Here is a 25696-nt window from a genome sequence, read left to right on the forward strand (position 1 = left end):
ATCTCAAACTTGTGACAATTAAGATTAAAATACCAGTTTGGATGTAAAATGCTAATTAAAATATTAAAATAATCAGCCATGCAACAGATTTTCCAGCCACGAGGGGGCATCAGAAACAAGCTGTAAACACAACATAGACATATCATGTCCTCTTAAGTTGATTGTTAGTTAACAGTTGCTTATTTACGCATGCAGCTGACATGGAGCAACATCACAATGTATTTGGAGTTGGGGCTCTGACTACCCGGTGAATGTTATGCCAACATCCCACTGTACGGTGTGGCTCGCCTCGACGTGCTTTTGGTACCAGCTATTCCTCGATTTCATTCCCCAATGCAGATAGTAACCCCGAAATGTAGGCGGGATTCTTAGCCGTCTTCACAAACAGAGCAACATCTGTACTTCATCAATTCATCATGGCGTGGTTTTGAGGGCTGACATTTTTTTAAAAAATCTGGGTTGAGTGAAGAAAAGAAAATGTACGGTGAATGGCGGGCTGTGCAGGATGTCCAATGTTGGGCTTGTGGCGGTTCTCTCTCACCATCACTGGTCTGCAGTTTTTTTAAGTCCTCCTTCTAGTGTAGGCATGGAAGCTCGACTGAGGTAATGGCAAACTAGAATTACATCCTTGCCCTTGTGTGCCTCTGTCGAGCAGTCATGTTGCAGTTCATAAAAAAGTACCAGTTTCCTATACTCTCCACATATTTTGCCAATGGAAAAACAAAAATGGAGTTATAGTTTAGCACTGTTATGGGCCTCCACTAACTCCTGAGGGAAATATCTGTCTCTTTAGCTGCTTAATGCTTTATTACATTCACCAGCTAGTGGCCACCTTTGTTAGTCTATTGTTTGGTGTGTACAGATGGTGTACTTGGGCATTTACACAACAAACTAATATAGCAGCTTTAAGGTCTGTTAAAGTCATTATACGTTGGTACAAACTGACAGTGTGCAAACTTGCAACTTTAATAATGTTGTACAGTACGATTTCAACAGCAGTTGCTTTACAATGCACCCAATCCCCCTTTTCCCCAATAAATAGAATTTCATGTCTACTAAGCTAATTATTATATCTTCCTCAAAAGTTTTACATTTATTGGTGGACTGCGATGTCATCACGTTTTCTTTTTTCCATAATAAAGTGGGGTTTCAATATCTCTAAGGATTATCAATTTACAGTCACCGTCAAGGATCACATGACGTCATTCAGTCACAAATCACATTGAATTGTAGAAATCTTTGGTAAATTTAACAATTCAATATTATTAAACTCAAAAACAAAGAATCATCCAGGTCAAACCGGCTAGTTGGATAAATCTCTAGAAATAAATCGTTTCTGTTTTCTCAGGTTTCTCAATCAATTCAGACTAATTTCCAACTTCAATTTAAGGATTTAGTGTTATGTACTTGGAAATTTGAGTTATTATGCAGCATAACAATGTGCACCCCATAACCTGACAACAAAATCAGCACAGTAATGAAGGCACTCATTCTGTAAGAGAAGATAAATCACAGTTGTTTGAATGAAAGGTCAGACGAGATACAACAGCCTGCATAGCACAGCTCAACACAAAGCAACAAAACGGCACTCATTCTCAACAAAAAGAATCTGTCTATTGGATTATTTTTGGTAACTAAAATATTACTTGATAGAATAGTAAAACCTCCACTCTCTGATAGAAAAATTACTTTATGTATTTCTTGCTTAGAAACATATAATATGTACATACAGTGATATATAATCTTTTGTCAGTAGGAGTCCTGTACAAAGAGTCCAAGAATCCAGAGATGGTGAGAATCCCTCCAGTTGGTGTCTCTTGATTTCATTATGACCAGAACAATTGCCTGAAGTGTTCAGATTATTCAGAGCGCCGCTCGGCGGACCGGAGCCGGGCTGCGGCGCCACGGCAGCGAGGGGAGGCCCAGCTGTCTGCTACCTGTTCCTCAGGCTCTGTAACAGACTATAAACGTCCTCCTCCTTACTGAGGCCCTCAAAGAGAGGAATCAGGTCTAGCAGCTCCGTGTCCGTCATGTCGTCGAACCAGGACTGCACTGGGACCTGTATAGAGGGAGAGAGAGAGAGAGAGAACAGATGAGACAGATTTCATTTATTCGAAGGGAGAAAAGTGCCGCATTACAGGCGAGAAGATGGTGCGAGTTTCGTGTAAATAATTAATGTGGGAAATGCATCAAAGGCATGAAGAGTGGCAGCAGCTCCATTGAGCAACTTCTCAACAGAGGAGAGAAATAACACTGGGAACGCTGCCTCTGGTACAGCACTGTTCCTAAAACAACAACAGCGCAGATTAAAGTCGACAACGTTGGTTAGATGTAATCGTTTACTTTAGTAACTTTGTTACTAACTTATTTTGGTTGTAACCGTGTACTTTGACCCCAGTTTAGTCTGAATTTTGAAGCATAATATCTCATTGTAGCCCACATTTATATATGTAGATTCATCCTAAATTCATCCATGTTTAGGGCTCAAGTGTGAACAAAAGCAGCAAGATTGTTGTGACAAAGCCATATCGGGCAGAATATTTATTTCAACATGTTTGTGAATCCCTAACAATTGATATTATTTTCAGGTACCTAAACTCAACATCCACCTATATTCATTTTGACACGTTTGTGTGCATTCATTTATTGTTAAACAAACCTTTGTTTTATTTACATGTCTAGTAATCAGTTCGCCTGAACCTGAGCGTTACCAATACCTTAATAAATGAAGCTTAATCGCCGTCATGCCCCACCAGTCTGCCCCTGACTGAGTGGATCAATGACCCAACACAGCGGCCGATATATCGTTTATCCGGACACCTTTACATATATGATTGATTCACCAGGAAAGGTTAAGTGTTGTCTCCAAATAACTAACCTATTAATAAAGTCCCTCCACTTCCGGTGTGCCCCATGAGACCACATTTCAGTTTCACTGTTCAACATCGAGGAGACTGACTTACTGCATTCTCCGGGTGGAAGATATAGGAGGCAGGCGAGTTGTCTATGATGATGACTTTACTAAGCTCTCGGCCCAGCCGGCTGAGGTCTTTGACGTAGTTTCCTCTGTGGAAAACGCATGATTCCCTGAAGAGCCGGGCGCGAAACACCCCCCACTGGTCCAGCAGGTCTGCCACAGGGTCGGCGTACTGAACACACCAAACACAACCATCAGGTTAGTACAGTCTTAAAGCCACATCAGTGTCATCTTAAGTGTCATCCTAAACGTCCGAGCAAACCTTGGCTAAGCTCGCTGTGAAGAGGACGCATTCAAAGAGCTCCCCCATCTTCTGGAGGAACTCGTCCACGTGGGGCCTCTTCAGCACGTACACCTGAAACAAAGGCACGAAAATAAACACAACGGTCGAGTATCGAGGCCTGGCGTCAAATGTCTGATGAGATTAGATTAGTCTCAGTGGGACGCCGCTCGTGAACTGATTGGTGGTAAGTTTCATTGTGTCCAAGTTTTATTGGTGTTATATGTTTTTTAACCAATTACATGATAGGCTTTGACCCTTGACCCTGAAGCCAGAAAGCACATCATTTGACTTGAATAAGTGAGAGTTAGGGCTAGATGATACACTTTGTCAATTTATTGAGGCTTCTGTCTGTTTCACCAAAAAACTCACCGATTTTTACCACGGTTCTGTCATTAGATAACTTTAGAATAAAATGCAATAAATAAAAATTAAATACATAAGAAATACTTCAATTCCACAAACAGTATATAATTCCTTAAAAATCTTCAATACAATTATTTAAAATTCTAAAATTGTCCCGGTTTTTCTGAAAAGGAAAATGTCCATATACACGTCCATATTTGAAGCCTATTAAAAACTCATAAAGTAAGATACATGCAAGTGTCTAAACTAGCCTGTGAGGATGAGACATCTTCAAACAATACCCAGCTCTTCACATATGCCATATTTGGCAGTTATGGTCGTCTTCGTCCACTTCAGTCGGTCTCCAGAGGTTAGTTGCTGTCCCCAAGTGCAAGTAACCAAGCATAGGCCAAGACCGATACAGAAAGCCTATCCTGGATTACTTGAACCAGGTCCCAGCTACAGTCTGGCTGCTTCTGCTTCAAACAGGACGCAGAAAATAAACCTTTGTACAGAAGCACAACAATTCTAGTCGCAATGCGAGTGTAAACGGCGCCCCCGTTTCTTCCTCTCTGCTGTGTTTTCTCTCTCAAACACAGACCTTTCTAACCAGCGAAGAATCTCTTCCAACAATACCTTCAACACGCTTTGCGACATGTGTTTACCAGGTGACAGTCACGTCACATCTATCTTTACAGCGAGCAAAGACACAGAGAACAAAATGTAATGAGTTCAAGGAGGAGTGTATAAGCTGTCCCACTTTTGACTTTGCCATGAGATAATAGAGAATAATAAATGCTAAAGGGAAGAGAAAACGGAGCCACAGCTTTTCGAGGGAGATCTTATAAATTAATACATATTATTCATATTTTATCCAAGCCCACTTCTCAAAGTCCTCCATATCAGTGCAACAGTACCTGATGAACAGTCCCATCAATCTCCACTGGAACAATGAAGTCTGCATTGCTGATGGGCTGCAGGAAGACAAGAGACAGAGAAAGGGTTCAAACGTTGTGTTTTATGTGCTCAAAACAGCACAATCTGACAAGGAAGCAGCTAAACTACAATTTTGTTTAAATAAAAATAGAGAAAGGTAAAAATACGACGAAAAGGTTCCCCAGGCTAGCTAGGGAGTCTTTAAGTATACTGTGGTTCCCTCCACTCCAGCACTCTGTTTCTCAGTGTTAAATAAAAACCAGGAGTCAGACTCAGGGAGAAACCTGGGAGCTGAACAAGATGACAGACGTGAACGCGGGACAGCAGTGTCGACTTGTGTCATCTTTGAAAGCAAGAAAGGGGAGCGAGGAGAGGTGCAGGAGTTGGAGGAAGATTGATGCTCTAGGGGTGTGGGTGGAAGACAAGTGGAGGAGGTGAAGACAAGGATGAAAGGATTAGGTGGGAGGCACGGCAGTGTCACGTGGGAAAGGGAGAGAAAGTAAAAAAGGTGACAGAAGCAGAGGGGAAACAAAATCTGAGTTTTAAGCAGCACAAAGAAAGCTTTTCCGGCTCTCACCTGGTTTGTTGTAGAGACAAAGAAGGATTATTTAGAAGTATCATTTTATAAGCTGAATTGACTGTAATTCATCTACTCATATTAAAAAAATGCAGGTACATCTGCAACATCATTATTCTTTTGTTCAGTAATGATTAAGATGACATTAATCCGACACTGATAAGTTGTAATCTTTTTAAATGTATAATTCTGATTTACAAATATTTTAAAAACATTTTAGGATGCTTACAACATCAAATCCTGTCCTCAATGTTTGGACAATCTGAGCATCTAAAATTAGCTTTAGCTTAAGCTAGCTATGACTGAACTACAGCTAGCTTAACTACTGTACTTTGATGTGGTTTTTTTTTAACCTCTGCTTTATATTTACAGCTAATTATTCTCTCTTCTTAACTTAGTTCTGACCAAAAATGAGTAGTTACTGTGATTTTCGCAACACTTTACTTTAAGTCACCCTATTTAGCATTTATGCATGGTATCTGAACATTTAATACCTGCTTATAACAGGCCTTATAACTAGGCCTATAACTCCTTATCCGTAGTGGAGGCTGCTGTAGAAACAGATGACAAATATAGTAAAACAGTTGTAATAATATAAAATATGGCTTTATAGGACACTTTACATAAACCAACACTTACATGTATGTGTTTTCAAACCATTTGGTAAAGATCCATATACTGCTTACAAATGCAAAATAGGGGAAACTGATTTTTATAGTGGACATATTACTTAATGAATTCTAAACCAGCCACGCTTGAATATAAACCTACAAACATCCCTAATGGTTGGACTGCATGTGTAAATGTAATGCTTCAATGCTACAGTTAGCAGGTACAGTTTAATGTCACCCAGCAGAGGGGTGGTGTAGGAATACTAAAGTCAGTACTTCCACATGTCACCTGTCTAATATGAACATGATGGCGATAGAGGAACAATAGACCGACTGTACTAGAGATGTTTGGTGATACAAGAGTGATATAATGCACACTTAAAGATCCAGATCCCAGACAGATGACAGACAGATGTAAGCTATTCTTCTATGGATCAATGTTGTAATATATTCAGCTCCGGTTAATGCTTACACCGGAAAATGTAAAGAGTGCAGCCTCATTGCCTGAAAACAGAACGGTAATGAGCTGAACCAGCGACAGGCATTCACAAAGAGAAAAGTGTGGGGGGGGGGGGGGGGGGGGGGGGGGGGTGGGGGTGGGGGGAGACACACAGATGGAGGAAGAGACTTGTTATCTGTCTATTGCTCTTCTCCTGAATCGCTCCATCATCTGAAGACTGAACACACAACAGCTGCTCTGTAATGGGTCCGGATTTGAGACGGCGAGAGATATGTGCAATGAAAGAAGATGTATGTGTGAGAGAGATGGCGGGAGAGGGTTGAAGTAAATGGGTAGAATGGAGAGTGTTTGTTTTATGGACCTCTGCTGAACCAGTGTTGACCTCAACAGGCTTGACGGAGGGAACATCTTCTGGATTGTTTCAACTGATGAAATGATTTCTTTAAATAAACACAGGCCACATGATTGAGTAACACTTAATCATTTGGTATTGCTGTCCAAAACTGTGTCATTATAGCAGGTTTGTTCACTTACTATATATATATATATATATATCACCTGCATTCTCATTACATCACCTTTTCTAAAACACTTCTTAAAACTATTTTTATTGTGTGGCCTTTAATTCATTTAAGGTTTTAAGGCTGATTCTTTATTTTGTTCACTTCTTCCATTTTTTACCATATGGCGACAAGTATTTACATTCTACAGACACTTTTAATTCAGAGCAAGGAGAAAACTTATATTAAAAGTTAACATGTATTTGCATTATTGATTAATATGCAACATTTGTATTATTAATTAATATGCAAAAACATTTCTTTCTCAATTGATTGATTAATTTTACCGTCTACCAAATGCCAAAGAATTGCAACTGTATCACACGATCTTGTTCAACTATTACTCTAAAACCCAAAAATATTTACTGTTTTTACCATTATAGAATACTACAACTCAGAGACTGAAAGCAGTGAATTTTGCATTTTTGCAAAACAAATTATGTTTTATTTAGCTTTTATTTAGTCTGATAAATTGTAATAGAACCTCACAGGGTTAAGGAGGACTAACTGTCTTACATTGTGGGCTTGGTTTTTAATAAAAGTGAGCATCTGATTTGGAAACAGTTGCAACACACTGATGGTTTTCTCCACAGATGGTGTTGAGGTTGAGGTCAAGACCTCACCATCAAACACCTTTAAATCGAAGTGGAACGCCGACTGCAAGCCGGGCCTTATAACCCACATCAGTGCTTGAACTCACTTGTGCTCTTATGGCTAAATGGGATAAAATCCTAGCAGCCAAGTCGCAACCTCGTATGCATAGCCTCAGATTAATTCCCCTGATATGGGAATGAGAATACTTTTTATTTTATTTCAGTGCTTTATACTTATTTTCTCCTGAAAGGTACTGTTGGTTCTGAGAAGTGTTATATAAATAAGCTTTACTATTATTATCATATATCTTGTCAGTCATTTTTACACATTCAACACACACATTGGATCTAATCCTGGAGCAGGTTCAGGAATTATGTTTTCATCCATAAAATACAGGATAAAGCATACAGTAAGTCACGTGTTACGTAACGTTTCCTTTTTAGTCTATGCCCATGTGAAATGTCAGTTCTGGTTGTTTTTCCTGCACTAATTGTCTAATTCCAATGGGCACTTATACATTTCTTTTATTAAAGTGCTTAACATTTTGACCCAAAATTACATCTACGTCTAGAAATAAATATTCTTCTGGAAATCCTGCATGCTTTTTGAGCGGAACTGAAAATGCGTCGTTTTGCTCTACTCTCTTCCTCTCCAAACTGATTTTCATACATTGCATTGCTTTAATCTATTTCATACTCATCTCTGAGCCAAATGCATTTTGATGGCGTGCAACTGAGTTCTCTCAAAAGGAGTTTTTGTGTGAGTTTCTGACTTGTTTTGTCAGGGGAGGGAAAAAAAACACTTTTAGAACAGATCCAGGATTTCTAGGAAATTCATTATGTGGTCATTCAAGGCAACAGCACTCTGTATTTGACACACCCTGGTGTGCGTGTGTGTGGCCCCATACTGGCTGGAGACTGTAATGGGTGGGTCCAGCGCAGTGTGTGAACATGTTTCTCCTCCTTTTACTTTCCACAGTAATTTTTCATATGAACAACATTTTTCACAGCTGAACAAAACTAGAGCAAACACACAAGATTCCTTCAGCTTCACCTTGAGCTATTTTCCCACACAACTCTCTTGCTGAGGACAAAAGGCACACAGGCACAGATACAGTAGACTCAGACGTAATAGGATCAGCTGAGGCCGACCTGTGCTGGAGTGGGTCTCTGGGTGGGCCAGGTGTGTCAGTAGAGGGAGGACACATCAGTCTATATGGCTGTATCATTTATCACCTTTCATAGTATACATATCTATATATATACTTGTAAATTATTTAAGATATTTAACCAACATGATGAACACAATCATGCGTTACAGTCTGAAGGGACCACCGACACCTAAAGCACACACAGTAAAATGTACGTGCCTTTATTGAAACATCATGGGTTTGACTTTCAGTTACCTCTTACTATACATTGTCGATTGAAAAAGTAAGCAAACGTTTTACACAAGTTCCAGTGAAAATCATGGATCCCCAAATTTGTGCGATGCTAGCAGCGTAGCGCTTGGCATTGTTGCGATGCTGGTCCACCACATTGTATCAACAACTATTGGATAACTAGCCTTTTTTAGCATGCTAACACCACAAACTAAGATGGTGACCAAGTTAGCATTGTCGATTTAAGGAAGTTAGCGTGCTGATATTAGCATTGAGCTAATATTTAGGTGGTTGACTGACATTATATCAACAATAACATGTTTTTTCACAAGACGGAGATGATATTTCATGCCAAACAACTGGTCATGCTGATAAACTGTGTGATGCAGAGGATGGATTGGTTGCCATGCCAACACCTTGTTATAGTACCAGCTAGGCCTTCTATTGTTCTTACTGGTGAATAAAAGCCATAATACCCCCCCAACAGGCATATTTTCCAGAGGTTATGTGTACTACCTCTGCGGCACAGGCCATCGTGCCCATATTCACAGCAAGGAATGTCATCTTCCAGATTTATTTTGGTTTAATCCTATTATCCCTCTCAGACTGAGAAATAACAGCATGCCACAACTGAAGCCACGAGTATCTATACTCCCATTTGTACTTGAGAATTTGTGTCTGTGGGTGAGGTAAGTTACCTTGAAGGAGCTGTGTACGAGGGTTTCGTCCAGGTCGATCACCACACAGTTCTTGCCGTAGTCATCTATACTGACCTCTGGCAGAAGGAAATTGGCTGGAGGCTGCAGAGACAATACACACCTTTTACATCATTGTGTATATACAGCGATTCATAAGAGGGAACATGCTGCAAATTACACTCATACACACTCATACTGAGGGTGAAATGGTGGATGATGGCTCAGTTAGAGGTTACACTAAAAAAACACCTAATGGCATAAATGACCTGCAGGAAGGTGTTACTTTCATACTTATCTGGGTTTTTTGTTGTTGTAATATTGCAAAATAGCTTAATAGTATTCCTTTATAGTATTTAAAGATGACTGTTTAATCAAATTGTCAAGCTTCAGAAAGTGTATCTGCAACATGTACAGTGCTAAAAGTCTCCTTAATTCAATTTTCTCCATTATGAGGATTTGCTGAGACGGCATAATTAGTTGCAGCCTTACTAAAAGCTAAAATGTGTTAATAGCTCATTTAGGGCGTGGCTTGAAATTAGTATAATAATATTTATTAGATATTGATGATACAATGTATGTTAGATGCAATGAACTGTCTTCCATTGTTGTGCATTATACTGTTCAAAAAGGTTTAAAACCCTTAATTTATTTAATTTAAAACAATAATAAGACAGATACTCTTATGCAAGAAGCTGCATGATGGGACTATTCTTCCTTGACATCTCATATCAAAACTACTGTAATATTATGACAAATGTTCCTGCTCTTGTTGTGCTTCTACATGCGATTCAACTGTACAATTCCCTACTAATATTCTCTGTATTACCTCATGTTGACTGAGCTCTGTGCTTGCGCTGCCTTCAGGGTCAGGGAGAAAAGGAAAAATGCTTGTGTCCTCTGCCAAGCAGGCCTGGGGTTACAGACAGGCACAGGGCAGATGGTGAGGCCATAGGGGGCACGCACGCACGCACAGCACAAAAATATTGAGTAATCAAGGTGTGCTACAGTGTATGAGTACGTTGTTCATAAGGGCTGAAACATTTTATTCCGCTCGAGTTATTTAAGTTGCCTCTCAGAGTCCTCGCCGGGAATACAAAGAGAAGACCTTATTGCCACTTGCCCTTCCTGCCATTGACAGGGAGGTGTGGTGTAGTTTAAAGCTTGCCTACGATGTTGGATGCGGTGAGTGCGAATATCCTAAATTACAGCGTATATTCCAAAATATCTAAATACATTGCTGCTTGAGCACAAACAAAACAAGTGAATTGAAACCAAGCCTTCTAATGGACAGACAGTAATTAATTGACCACCGAGTGCATGAACACAACGTAATTTTGCTCAATACAGACAAATAACTAATTTAATCAAGTATTTTCAGGGCGAGTCATCCATTTGTTGATCCAAAGTGCAGCCGTAAAGGTCTTGCGTAAGATTCAATCAATCTGATCTAATAATGAAATCAATTTCATGTTCTGTTCCAGTGATTGGAGGACACAGGCCTGAAATAAATGGTGATAAATGGATTTGGATTACTTCGGGGGGTTAAGCAGCCTAAAGCAAAGCCTTGAAAACTACACGATTATCAGGATGGGATGGAGAGAAAGAAAAATAACCTCTGTGCCAATGTCCACGTGCAGCTAGTATGATGAAGCACAGCACGGCAGAGGGAAGAGGTTACTGTGATGGCGCGAGATGAAGAAAAATGAAAGATAATAATACATACACTGGGGATGGGGATGACCTGGACCTGGTCACACTGGAGAAAATAAACACAGAGAGAAAGAGACAGACAGAGAGACAGAGAAACACAGAGAGAGAGACAGAGAGACAGAGAGACAGAAAGAGAGAGAAGAGACGGAGAGAGACAGGGTGGTAAAACAGAAAATAAGCAAAACAGTGAAAAATCTTCTCGAGGAAGAAATCGACTCCATCTATGTCGTAATCAACAAATGCTCGGGGAGAAAAAGAGGGAGAAAGACGGCTCAAAAGGGACGAATAGTACACCCTGTGATAGTGAGAGCAACTCGCTCAAAAACAAACAGAGCTGCCATAGTAACAAACATGTCTGGCCAGAAATCCAGCAACAGTTTCGCTGCTGGGAGGGACTCCGAAATTAGCCCCGCCGCAATAACAAGGCTTTTTATGGCGAGGTTCGCAAGGTTCACTCTAATTAATGGGGACTCATTTGTTAGGTAGGGGTTCCGGAGCGGGGTCAGCGCTGACCACATGTATAGTATCAGTAAAGGGCTGCACATTCCTCCCCTGAATGAGAGACATTTACAGGTAAACAGGAGTGGAAATGTGATACGACGCTGCTCCATTTATAGCCCGGCGTACCTGCCTTGGCAGCAGAAACACTGTGTTTGCGGAGGAGCTCGGGGGTTTTGGCGCCTTTTCCCGTGGCCAGAACCTCCGCTTCACACATCCTCACTACACTGGTCAGAGTGTGTGTGAGGAGAGGTGGAGGCGTGGGTGCCAGGCAATCCATCACACCTGACAAACACAAGGCCCACTTTATGGGGGATTAAAGCAGTGTGTGTGTGTGTGTGTGTGTGTGTGCATGCATGTGTGTGCATGCAAGTGTGTGTGTGTGTGTGGACATGTGTTGTCATGGGCATGTGGTAATACTCGCCAGAGAGAGCGAGCAACTGTGTGCATGTGTGTTATTTTGTGTGCGGATGTGTGCGTAGGCCGATATCGAAGAATGCGAGATGGGAAGCAAGCCCGTATTTTTCAAGCAGTGGATGGTAAACAACCTCTGGGTTCAGCGGGTTTGAAGCAGCTGGAAAAATGTGTGGAGGGAGCTCAGCGAGGCAGCACAGCGCCTCAGCTCTCTGCAGGAAAAAGGAAAACCCTAATAAGCTCCCTGTGACAATACAAATAAATGTTTCTCGTTACTCTGGATCTCTCCACGCAAACTAGGACTCCTGTTGATAGATATCAACTAATTCCCACAGGTTTTCTTTTCAGTCACGTGGATGCAAATGGTATTCAATTTGGGGATCGGGAAAAAATGAGCTTCACCTTGGGAGGACTGCCGTTCTCCTCTGGCGGCGTGGGCAGAGAAAGTGTCTTGTTGTTGGCGGGCGGTGTCTCAACGTGGTACTCATTGTAGTTGCGGAAGCAGCAGAAGAAAGGGCTGAAAATGCTCCGGCTGCGATGCTTCTTCAGGCTGCTGTTGGACTGGGAGACTGGAAGAGATAATGACAGAAAGAGCCAGGTTATTTGCATATGACAGCCAGTGAAGGACGAAGTATTCCAGCAATAGTATGTCAAAAATCACTATGTGAGACATAAAATGGATCTCCTGACTTTGAATCAAGTGCTGCTTTAGTGCCATTTCACAGCAATGTCACCTGTTGAGAGAGTAGGTATCTTATTTTAAAGCATTTATGTTAATGCTAAGCATCACCTCTGAAAAAGAAAAAAGAGAAGTGAGATGCAGACGGACTGCATTCACATGCATCATCACATTATTGTACAACACAGCGAGGGAGCACAGGGACAGAAATAGGCTTCATCAAGAAAAATTAACATCAAGAAAGATGGAGAGAGCCAAACAGACAGATTAATATCATATATGTGAGGGAAAGAGGCATAATATATGACAATACAATAAATAAAATGTTGAACCTTTCACATTAAAGAGACCCTGAATGTAAATACTGAAAACCACTATACACATACACACACACACACACACACACAGGACATTTTATATCTGAAACAGCTTGGATGCAAAACCATTTCTATTATTTGACGATAGCTGACAGTAATTTAACAGAAACTAGATCCACATGCTTGGGAAGAATAGTTGATCAGTGGCAGAGGGCTGCAACGCTCCGGGGAAGAAAACAGCATACACATGAAGGTCCCTGGTTACATCATTCCTCCTTTACTGTCTCTGAAGCTCATGGCCTACTTTCACACTATTGTATCATATATATTTTCTGTCTCTAAAGACGAGTGGATAAAAATAGAAGTTTGGGCAGCTCCAGTACAAAGGCTAAAATCTGACAGCGTAATTATCCTGAGGTGTTCCTGAAGTAGAAATTCTGCAGGTTTAATTGCTTTATAGGTAATTTCTAGGCATGGAAATCCCAAATCTGTTCAGGACTTTGAAGTGGCTGACTTTAGATGGAATCCTCTTTTCCGTGCCTCGGAGCAGCCATCACATAGCGTCCCTGCGTCTTGCTAACGTGTTCATACAGCCGTGTGACACAGACGGCCCAGTTAGCCATGCATGCGGAGGCGGTTTGCAGCCGGCCCGTGTTCTAAGAGGCTCCAGTATCTGACAGGCCACGGCTCTTGCTCTTCCCCGATAGATGTTCCCGTGAAGCAACACTTCTCTAAAGTAACAGCTAAATGGTCGGAAACAGGAAGGCAACATGCTGTGCTACTAAAACCTGCATGTGATTGAAGGAGATGTTCTGTCCTTGTAGACTTGATGCACTCACTGCTGGTACGGCAGACTGATAAAAGTACACCGACTAGAAGTATACACCATTTTTCTATGGTACGTCTGCAGATTTTAAAGTAAACTAGAAAGTGTACTGTTATATACAGATAAAGCATCAATGGTTGAACACAACAGGAATTCATCTGATTAGAAAAAAGGCAAAACACACTGAAAGCATTAACCCCAAAAGAGCGAGGTCACCAATCACACACATACATACACATACACTCACACCTACATATACACGCACACACGCACAGTTGAGGGGACTTAATGTGGTGGAAGTAAATACATATGCCACACTTTAAACTGTGGCACTACCTTTAAAGGGTTGGTTCACCCAAAAAGGCTTTAGTGTGAACTGGCAAAGCAGATTTGTTTTAATTTTAGGTGAGTGGAATATCCTTTGTGGTGCTCCCAGAGTGGAATAAGGGCACCATTTTTTTTAAAATATAGGCTGACTACGAGCCATTAATAAAAAGCAGTATTAGAAAGTGGTGTAATAAAATTACATAACTTTTTTGTTTTTCATTTGAAAAGTTTGATTTTCTCATTTGGGTTCTTTTGCACGGTGGCAACAAATCTTAAAGACTCAAAACCGGGGCAAATAAAACACAAACTATCTAGTAGTACAATAAAGGGCTGTAATTGGACTATTTAACTCCAGTTTGGAGAGACACTGAGTCCTCCCCTTAAAGTTGGCCTCAAACCCCATGATGTCATTATTCCTCCATTTTGAGACCAGCTACATTTTCCCGCCCTGGTCTGCTGCCCCTTGAAACCTCTCAGAGGAAAGCAGGTGGGAGAGGGAGAGAGAAGGGAGAGGGATCTTGGAATGGGAGAAAAGGGCGTAGAATGGGTGGGGAGAGTCATCGACGCGAGACAGCCTATACTTGAGTCTGATTCTTACTCCACCCCCTCCTGCACCACCACCCTACACAAACAGAGCTCTCCTTTCTCCTTCTGACACAAACAACATAGCTGAGAGTTGACTGCTGCCGGACACCGAGCGAGCAAACACACACACACACACACACACACACACACACACACACGCAGCATATGTTCACATGTTTCGGCAAAGGGCCACGTGCCACAAGCCGCATACTTCACAGATTGACACAAACTTTTTTCTTTCAATGTCCTTGCTCAGGAATGTGACTGCAGTCGTCTCGTCTTGCAGAGTAATGCTCTGAGAATAACAGCAAAAGGTTAAAGTGCAACATTTGCCGTTAAGAATACAAGAGGCCTGACCTGCATTAACACAGCAGGAAGTCAGTTAGTTAGCTATGTCTTATAATCAGGCAAATGAGACACTAAAGCGCAGAGGAATCAGCTGATAGTCGGTTCTGCTAATAAGGGATCCGCCTCACTAAAATCTAAGTAAAATGTGTTTTTTACCGTATTTAACGAAAGCTCCCTGGAGAGAGAGAGAGAGATATGAGGCCAACGCCTCCTCAGAGCAGGTGCAGAATTATTTACCCACTGAATACACTTCATTTGATCAGCATATTCCCTTGATCTGAGAGCTGTAAAGAAACATCCCTTTATGGCAGTACCTGTGTTAGTGCGCCTGCTAAACGTTAGGTAACAACGATGAAAGGCTTTCCAGTCAACCAGAGCTAGCCAGACGGCTCTCGGTCACATGTTCAGGCACAACCACTAACAAGGCCGGAAGAGGGAGAAAACGCAGGAAATTCTCAGCATTCCTGACAGGAAGAGATAATCACCCTGTGACCCACAGCGTGGACTAATGCCAAGCTCCGAGAAGGAATATGATCCCCGGCTTAGCTCAAGTATTTTGAGGTGGCCTTTTTTTACTGTAGCTTTAAAAACACATAAAGTATGCGCCCGGTCAAAACACAACTCGCCACATTTGAAATATGAAGGCAGGTTTAAGTTTAGCTGCTCGATGACGTCTAGAAGGTTTATGTCAGAACATTCATCACTTGTGAGCCAAATGCTTCTGGCTGAGCAATTGAGCAAAGCAAAAAGTAAAGGTTAATTCAGGTGTATTACAACTTGGCTCTTATGTTCATAACTAATGGAAATCATATTCAAAACAATCAACATTATGCTCACCAATTTAATTGCTGAGATCTGGAAATATAACCAACACACAAAGCCACGAAGGTAAATGTGAGAACGATCCATGTGAATGTGCAGTTTAAATAATTAAGATGGAAAAGGGGTTGGTTTTAAATGGCACAGCCGGGTACTTCACATACAGCAGAATAAAACAGCTGCCTCAGGGATTTCAAAGCTATCTCTGCGACACAAAGCTGCTGTAAATGGGAAGAAAAGCCTTCCTGACATTGTGGCAAGGAGACACTTCCATCCCTCAAACAGTGGGCATGCCTTTTCTGATTATTTACTACCTCACTGAGATTGTGAGTGTGGGGTGTTTTCAGTTGTCTAGGGCTTATATAACAACATGTGATGTAAAATACATGTACAGTACTCTCCACACATACACTGACAGGTAATCCACTATTAGCCTGGAGCCCGGGATTTAATGTCTTCAGTTGACAACATTCAGGGGTAGAGATGAATAAGCTGTTTCTGTCCCCAGCTTTCAACAACAACAACAACAACAACAACAACAACAACAACAACAACAGACAAGCAGGGAAGGGGAACTCCTTGTTGGGCACCGTTTCAGCAAAATAACAGTGTGGAAGGAAATTCCTGCAGTAATACACGATACCTCAGAAGAGATGACGCTAAGAAAGACACCTTTATCTTATTCTTAAGTTTAGACAGGGACTACTTTCACTCATCTCTTTAATATTGTTATTTATCCCTTTTTAAAAATGTACACAAATTGTGGAAAATGTTCATAAAAGGTGTTAACTTTAGATGTTTTATTACCAATGGACCAACTACCAATGTTGGTCCATTGGTAGTTTTAAAATGTAGCTTGCTAAAAGACTTTAATGGTTAGTAAATAAATATATTTTACCATTTCCATCTATTGTCATCCACACATCAGGAGCCAGTTCATCCGTTCAGTGTCTTGCTCAAGCACACTTTACTCTATTCAACTCTATTCTTTTGTTCATCCCAAAGCACACATTATTGATCGTTTCCAAAAAAGAGAAAATCAAACCAAAAGAGGCAATCATAATTCCAAACGCTCGGCTTCAAAAACAATATTTACCAAAGAGCCTTTGCTTCACAAAATACACTTGAACACGTGACTGCTGCTCGCACGCGCACACACACACGGACACACACAGCAAATTCAAACAGCTGAGTGGAGTTAGGCAGCATCAGATGAGCTGAGCCTGACACCTTCGCCTGCCGAGGGCCAAGGGTCGGTGGGTTATGTGTGAGGCCATCAAGGCAGTAATAGCACAGTATGATAAAATAAACTCCCATTAAGCCTCCTTACTTCACCACATGAACAGCTGAGGCCGGAGTGAAAATTACCGACTGTGGAGGTGCTGTACACTCAGTTCTAGCAATGCCTTTAGTCACACTCACTGACCCTCAGTCACCTGCCCCTCTGGCTTAATTTCCATACTTATCTGGTGGGAGGATGGATTAATAAATATATATATACACATACATGCATCCTACATGACCTTATGTAGGTAACTGGCATTCATTCCATAACCCAGTTATATTTGAAGAGATTTAAAACACCGACCACTTGGTTGGCACCCATGTGCGTCGTACTGCAGGGTGCTAATTCTCCCAGCTGCTGCCGTGAACTCTGACACAAAACGTGGGCTGGTCTGCTCTTGCTCTCCTGCCTCAGGGGTACAGCGGCGTGGGCGCTGTGGTGGCGGTGCCAGCCTGCCTGCTGCCCCCCGGGGGGATGGGGATGAGGTGGGTGGGTGGGGGTGGGGGTGCGGGGGGGGGGGGGGGGGGGGGGGGGGTGGGGGGGGGTGGGGGGGTGGGGGGGGGGGTGGGGGGGGGGGGGGGGGGGGGGTTTGCTGCTGCTTATCGAGCGCTCAGCGTAATGAAGGAGATGACAAGCGCGGGGGAATTAACCCACTGAGAGCTCAAGGAGAAATAATGAGGGAGATCTGACTGTTCTGCTGCAGTTACGCAACCGGCAGCCACACAGCCCACGCTGTTTGGGGTTGCGGGCAGTTTATTATTTATATATCTTTTTATATTCTCATATACAACTGTAGATGAGCCAGAGGCTCAGTGACTGATGGGAAATCCTCCTTGCCTGTCGGTAAAAAACGTTATCAGATTAAATGTCAGATGAAATTAAAGGCCTGTCTGTCTTCAGGCTTCTCTTGAGAATAGACATGCTTGTACACCTGGTGACCCCAGAGATGTGGTCTGCAGCTGTAAGATTGATCCTGAAAGTTGTTCCAGTGAGTTGTTAGGGTGGAATTTAAAGGGGAACGCCAATAGTTTACTATTGATCCGCCATAAAATACGGGAATTTACAAGATGAATCAATAACAAGATGGCAAGGGGTCAAAATGCCTAACTCTTTGAAGGCTTCAACAGTGGTCCACAAACCAATGAGTGACACCAAGATGACGACGACCACTTCTCATATTCAGCCTATTGGTAAACCCTCCCTGTCTGGTAAATGAGCACCTCTTATGATGAGTAAAGTAACCATGTTGTGTAAATTCAGTGGAATGTCCCTTTACGTTTTGTTCTTAAATACGCAAGCACACTCAAACAACAATTTGTTGTTATTCATCAAATCCGATTCATTAAAATGGTGCTTGCTATGAATGGAAAGAACGCTGACAAGTAGGTCATGTATTTCTGTGTGTGTGTTGGGGAGCATGTGTGTCGTTGCTGCCTCTGCTCTCCGAGAGGCGTGTATCTCTACATGTACCCACACAGCATGTCCTCCATAGGGCCCCTTGAGATTCACAGCTAAACATTATTCACCTTTACCTCCGGAGAGGCAGAAAACGGCCTCCATACTTGTTCATTTGCTTCTCCTTCGCTCGTCGATTTAAAAATGCATACGCTTTTTATGCCCTTCTGTCAAACATCTGACAAAGTGGCACGCAGGATAAATCAGGAAGGGTGATAGAAAATCACTATGGACAAAACATGATCTCCCTTTTAGCCAATTACTGGTGATGAATGCCAGCCAGAAGGGGGCAACATATGCAGAAAGGCCATCACCTTGTCAGCGCCAGACCGGGTACCTGCCTACAACCCAAGAGACACACAGAAGCTATTTGAGCACTTTCTCCTGCTCTCTCTCCCCACCCACACACACACCCTTTCCTCCTTGACCCCTACCTTTCTCCGATTGTATTGATCCGTTTGACAACGTCTGTTTGGCTGGATGGATGCTCAATTAATGCAAGCTTGTGGCCTGTCCGAGTCCCGTCGAAAATTGGCTTTAGAGCAGCAGCATCCAGGGCTTCTGTGGCCGTGTGGCAGGCGCTGGCTTTGGGGAGGCATTAATAATGGCCTTCACTGACTCACGGCAATTGAATGCCAAAGTGTTGCGATGTACAGGAAAGGCATGAGTGATGTCATCCCGCAACAATGCTGCGCGTTTAAATCGAGACACGACAAGCAATACAGCAGAAGTATGTCAGCTTTTTGTCTTCTGTATTCATTTAGGCGAATTTTGAAGAGCTGAAAGCAGCTGCAGTCCATAAGCTCAAAACTGAAAACAGATACCAAGCGCTTAGTATGAAAAGGAGTACTTCTAAAATGTATATTTTATCATTCAAATCAATATAAACTAATTATGTATGAGTGCAATCACAACCAATGCAGTGCTCAAGGATGGAGATCTACTGGGCAGAATGGCATTTTACAAAGAATCTACTAGAAATCCTACTAACAGTCTCTGCAAAAGCCCGGGCTGGACATTTTGAAGTAGAGGTTGCTCCAAACAAAACAAACACCCGTGTATGAGCTACACTTGAGACATACATTCAAACATAAAACTTTCCACAATGCAGTCAAACATACTTGTCCAAAGCACACAGACATCAAAAGAGAACCAGAAAAACCAACAAAATACTGAGAGCAGACAAATGTTGAGGCACACGTATACAATTTTTTTAAACTGTCCAATCACATAAATACATATGTATGTATGTCTGTATGTATGTATGTATGTATGTATGTATGTATGTATGTATTGTATGTATATATATATATATATATAATATATATATAATATGTAGTATGTATATGGCAGCATATCAACAATATAGTCTGCAACCAGATTTATGAAGAAGTCCAATTATGTTAAAGCTCTATTTTTAACTGGAAGCCAGTGCAGAGACTTCAGAGCAGCAGCCATGTGAACTCTTTTCTCTTTTTTTCCAGTTAAAACTGCATTCAGAGTGATGGCTTAAGTATTCACAGCCAGCCAGTGTAGGAGTGAAGAAAGCGTCAACCCACACTATTTTCCCCTACGGCCTCTCCGGGACGGATTGCAGTGCGCTTGCATCTCCTTCACTGTGTCTCACAATCCATAGATCTTTACAGACCGCCTCGTAATTAAAGGCCAATTTACTACTTCTTTTTTTTTTCAAACCCAATTTATTTATTGTGAAACCTGACATCAATCTTTCTAATGCATTCTCTGCTCTGGTCATAACACTTTATCAAAATAATTTACATTTTTATAATGAGTTCAAAGTCCACCATGAAGGAAATGCACAAGAGAGGAATTATAGATATAGAGCGTATAGGGATGCTATGGCTAGCTTCTAGAAAGCACTAGGGGGTTCATTTTAAAGAGAGAATAATTTTTTTAACAAAAGAGATGTGATAACATTATTTACTGAGCTTTATAGGTGATGGGTGGATTTTTGTTTACCCTTGGATAGAGCTAAGCTAGCAGTTTACCGTATTTTAAGGCGTTTGCTAAACTCAGATAAACTAGCCGTCTCCTGGCTAAAGCTTGTGACTAAATGAGTTGAATCAATCATCTCATCTAATTCTTGGCAAAAATAAAGCGTTTTTTAAAAATGCTAATAAATAAAAGTGTATAAATTCATCACTATGGCCTTTTCTCTCGACAGTACTTACACATACTGACACAAAAAATAAAGGGACTATTGATGAATGACTGTCTATGAGCTCAGGCATGATGTGAAATTCAGTGTTGGCGAGTCCATTGCGGTTACTTACAATAACAAACAAGCTCTGTGTGGCGCAACAAAACAACTAAAACTTACTCAAACAATGCATTTATTTGCTACTTACAGCTGTAAAAACATTTCACTGCCTCTCGTTGTGGGACTGAATGAATGCAAAAGACAAATTAATACAATCCCACAACTTTCTCTTCAGGCATGTTCATCCACACACTGGGGCCGGTCCCGCACAGTTAACAAGCTTACCAGTCAAGGGGCTTAGGGAAGAAAAACATTCAACTCTTCCCAATCAGCTGCCCAGTATGGTATTGGACTAAAGTAAGAAAGATGTGTCCAACGCTCCAACACTTCCCCGGAGGTGCAGATAATCAGCTTTTCGGAGCAGCATTGGCTGAAATAGACTCATAAATCGGTAATAGAGGACCTGCACTTCAGAGTGCAGCTTTTCTCTCCCTCTTTCTTTAAGTCAAAATGGTGCACTGAATATTGCCTTCACTGTACGCACATAGCAATCCAATGTGTTTCTTAAGAGAGGTGGAAGGCTTGTGGATGACATACTGTACACTCAAAACATATCTAAAAAATCTACGCCACCTATGGCCGAGTAAAAGATGGTAATCCCCCTCGACAGAGTCCGGTCATGACAGCGGAGTGCTGGACACAGCAGAGTGGCAGGTTATGCCAGGGACTCTGGGGAAGCCAACACTCACAGTAGCTCCCCAACTGGGCTGCACACACCCCTGCAGGTGTGGTCCACACATCATAAACGCGTTCCTAATGCACAGCAGCGTGTTCCAGAAACAACCTCAAAAGGCAAGCACGCATGAAATCACAGGTTTGTCGCCATATATAGTATATATATATATATATGCCTGCTGCTCCTCCTTGTCTATGCTTCTTCTGAAAGTATATATATCTCATCACCATTGAAGACATTCACACAAGCCAGACAGAGCACCTTGACCCGTTTCTAAAAGGCAGGACGTTAATGAGCTCTGTGACACTGCCTTGCTGCAGCCTTGAGCTGCCATTGGAGTAATGACATGGGAGACTGGCCAATTATGTCTCTTCAGGAGAATGCATATTACTCAGCCTCGGCCAGAAGGAACGTGCGTTTCCCCTAGAGCTAATTTATTTGAAAGAAAAAGTAAAAACTGATTTTACAAGAATTCCAGGAGAACCATTAAGCTGTGTGAAAGAGGCAAAACAAACAAACACATTGTTGTGCAACACTTGAGCACACCTAATGATATTATATTTTCTTATTGAAAGCAAAGCCTCTTAAGAGACAAACTAAGAGTTGTCTGTGTACCCAAAGAATAAATATAGCTTGTTTCTATACGCCATTGAGCTTTATTGTGTATTTGGAGATGTTTTATCATTATTATGAACATTCAAACTGTTTTTGTTTTTTTCAATCAACATACACCATCATGATGCTGTTAAGACTAACCCACTAAATTACCAAATGTGTATTAATCCGGGGCTAAAAACAGTCCCCAACAATTTCATACTCTTACCGATGTTATCTTTACTAAAAGAGAGGGTTTTTTAAAAAATATATTTTTGTGACCTGTTTTTAAAGGTGTATGTTTCAGTGGGAACAAATGGGCTCAAGGTTGGAAGAGCCACAGACAGGTAAGCAAGAAAGTATTGAGGGACTGATCAACATATGTGACAAAAAAAAAAGCTTTGCTAAATGTATGCTTTCTTGATTTTCTGAAAGAATTATAATCTAGTGAAGAGGTGTATCTTTTATCTTGACTAAACTTTGTATTTTTACTATTGTGTTGCAGTCCGAATTTAATGTTCAATGTATGCATTGCTATCAGCTGTCTATTAACAATGTGTGTGTGAGGGATAGTGTATGAGTAGCCAATATTGGCAAAAGAAAGCGTTAGCCATCAACCAGGACTCAAGCACCTAAACACATCTGTCAAAATCTGTTTTAGTCTCGCTGTCACGGTGCAGCAGTGAAGAGCTAAACTCAGATTTGACCTAATCTGATTAAGTTAAACAGCTCGTCCGTTGATACCTGTCGGACTGTGAAGTTATCGCACCAAAGTCTCGAAGACGAGCAGACTGAGGCTGGCCGCCCTGTGACTCCCTGTGCGCTGTTCGTCCAGTTGTTGCATTGCATTGCATCAGATCCTGAAAAGTAAAGGTCTGCCAAATGAAAAGCCTCATTTGGAGTTTCTCCGCCTCCTCTGAGCGTATGTGCTGGTTCCTGTGAAATATATGGCCTTAAAGTAGTACAACATTGCTGTTTTATCTACATTATGATACAAGAAATGGACTGAGTGTGTCCACAATTATCTATCTGATAAAGTTCACCTCCAACAGGCAAACAATAGCCTTCTATCCAGCAACAGTATGACACGGTTGACTTGCCAATTCACCTGCCCTGTATGAAGAGAGAAACCGGCCACATTATGATTCCACCCCACACCTCATTTAACATAATCCATAATGCATAAAGATATATTGTCCACCTGACCAAATGTTATAAAAAAAATGGCTCTAATGAATTACTACGTCTTTGCTTGGAATGAAACCGATAGGACTCTGAAAATAGCCTGCTCTGAAATATTCAGTGTGTGTGCGTGTAGGTGTGTGTGTGTGTGTGTGTGTGAGTGAGTGTGTGATCATTAGTGGCTTCAGCGCAGCCCAAGCAGGTCACAGAGTAACTGTCCTGGAAAACAAGAGCTGTTTGTTGTCTGCTTTGACAGAGCCAGTGATGAGGGGCGGGGACTCTATTCAGGAAGCTCCCTGGTGATACTGTGTGTGTGAGTGTGAGTGTGTGTGTGTCCTCTCTGGTCAGTGGCTGACTCTGGGTTTTATCCCGCCAGATTAATTGTCGGATTCCACATGTCATCTGGGATTTACTGTTCAAGACAAGCGGGATTTCTCAGACAAGAAAGTGTGGGAAATCTGTGAGAGTGATTAAAAATGTGCTAAAAGCAGCAGTATAATTTCTTTTCTAACACATTTCCTGGATGATGCTTCATCGCTTAAGTCAGCAGCGAAGCCGTGTTTGCCGTTAGTGATTGTTTTCATTGATTTGTCTATGAAGGTTTTAATTATCGCGGCGGCGCCACAAAATTAGAGGAAGCCGTTAAGGAAAAAGAAATATCAGAAACGTGCTCCTACATGAATCGTAATTGATCTGGCCGCCGTAATCACGCAGGCCAGTCATAGACTTCTTATCTAGAATTGTGTCCAGATCTTCATTTTATGACCACCGGCCAGGAGGTCAACGAGTCAGAGTGGTTCATGTATGTCAGTGTTGCTCAGCAGAGGTGATGCAGGAAGGTGACCTTTTCTTCAACATAGCACTGTGTGTAGCAGGAAGTTGTGGTCCCTCTGGCCTCCAGGCACCCTGTGGCTCAGTGGGATGGGAGCTGGTGGGGGAATGTCCTAACCACTGTGCCCTCAGCTGTGTATCCCACGTGTGCTTACACAGTACTCCAAAGCCAGATTTCTTGTGTTCTCGACTCAAAATCAAAAATGTGTGACTGTCCTGCGCAGACTAGAAGAAAAAAAAAAACCTCTCAAAGTTAATGAAAACTGGAAAGCTCCCGACTCATGAGGGGGATTTGTCATTGATGGCATCACCACATGGTGAAGTGGCGACTCTTGTGCAAAACAACAGAGAGAAAATGTGTTTTCGTGCAGCCGCTGTAATCTGAAGAGCAGCTGTTGAGCAGTTGTTTTTAGGCGCTTTATTTTTTTTTTACACATCTGGAAGTGAACATTTATGACCTTGTTAAAGTACGTTGTCGGTCGGTTATGTGGTTATTATTATATAAATGTTATGTTTTATTATCATTATGCGCTGTACTCAACCTTTCAACACTTATCGCTTCAGTGAGGTAGTTTAAGATAGACAGGAAAAAAATAGAAAAAGCTACATATATTTGTGTATGTAATGTGATTCCTGGCTTTTGGACTAATACATGTGTAAATATAAGTACTTATATTGCCAGTTTTCTCTTATGCACCATAGGCAAACTGTTGACCTCTGATCATTGGTGGGTAGTGTACCAGGCATTTTACAGAGCCAGTGATGCACACAGAGATGTCGCCCGTGCAAAAGGAGTAGAGTACCCGCCCCCTGTAGTAAACCCTAAACACATTTATCATCACTAAGTCGCACAATGTTTAACATTTTAAATGAGGTTTATGATAATGAAGCCTCAAGTTACGGGGCACTACACACACATCTCTGTAACCGATGTGGACCGCAGGGCTCTGAAAGGGTTCTCTGCTTCAGATCAACAATGGAGGTTTTCCGTCGATCCTCTCCGTCTTTGCTGATGAACCCAATATCGTCTCTGCACCGAGGGCTGCAGATCAGATTTGACAACCGAACAACGTAAATATTCTACAGCTGGAAATACAAATAAAAACATCGCGCGCGCGCGTATGTACGTGTGCGTGTGTGTGTGTGTGTGCGCGCGCGCGCTTGTGTGTGCGTGTGTGTGTGTGTGTGTGGCATTTTACGCCTTACCTTTATCTGGACTTGAAGAAATGCTCTCCTCCTCTTTCGGATTTGCAACCTGTGTTATTATGGACGTGTTGTCCATGGAAACGAGATGTGATGCACCTTTCGGCTACCGCGTTTTATTCCTCGGCAAACGTGAGCAAGCGCACGACAGTCCCGTCGGCTGCGCGCGTGCTAACGCGTCCGCTGTTTGGCAGCATTAACATCCCGTTTTATTCGAAGCATGCAGTCCCTTCTCCTCCCCCCCACC

General features: G+C 41.9%; 1 protein-coding gene across 3 annotated transcripts; it reads right to left on the reverse strand.

The window, feature by feature from the left end:
• Positions 1-987: 987 nt before the first annotated feature.
• On the reverse strand, positions 988-25650 carry LOC117749576 (CTD small phosphatase-like protein). Of its 3 annotated transcripts, none has more exons than XM_034560209.1 (8): positions 25453-25650; positions 12444-12610; positions 11143-11175; positions 9420-9521; positions 4520-4576; positions 3240-3332; positions 2964-3149; positions 988-2059 (listed from the first exon to the last, which is right to left on the reverse strand). In XM_034560209.1, exons 1-8 carry the CDS (start codon positions 25526-25528, stop codon positions 1934-1936), a joined length of 840 nt encoding a protein of 279 aa, XP_034416100.1. In that variant the 5' UTR covers positions 25529-25650; the 3' UTR covers positions 988-1933. The 3 variants fall into 3 exon arrangements, with proteins under 3 accessions (XP_034416100.1, XP_034416098.1, XP_034416101.1); XM_034560207.1 differs by lacking the exon at positions 11143-11175 and adding an exon at positions 12176-12253; XM_034560210.1 differs by lacking the exon at positions 11143-11175.
• Positions 25651-25696: the final 46 nt, after the last annotated feature.

Source organism: Cyclopterus lumpus, chromosome 20 (assembly GCF_009769545.1).
Source record: "Cyclopterus lumpus isolate fCycLum1 chromosome 20, fCycLum1.pri, whole genome shotgun sequence".
In the NCBI taxonomy this organism is placed as follows: Eukaryota; Metazoa; Chordata; class Actinopteri; order Perciformes; family Cyclopteridae; genus Cyclopterus; species Cyclopterus lumpus.

Coding starts and splice junctions, on each gene's coding strand:
- LOC117749576 (XM_034560207.1), bottom strand. CDS start 25,528: ATGGACAACACGTCCATAATAACACAGGTTGCAAATCCGAAAGAGGAG. Junction 4,577..9,419: donor TCGTACACAGCTCCTTCAAG/GTAACTTACCTC, acceptor GTCTTCCTGCAG/CCCATCAGCAATGCAGACTT. Junction 3,333..4,519: donor TTGATGGGACTGTTCATCAG/GTACTGTTGCAC, acceptor CCTTTGTTTCAG/GTGTACGTGCTGAAGAGGCC.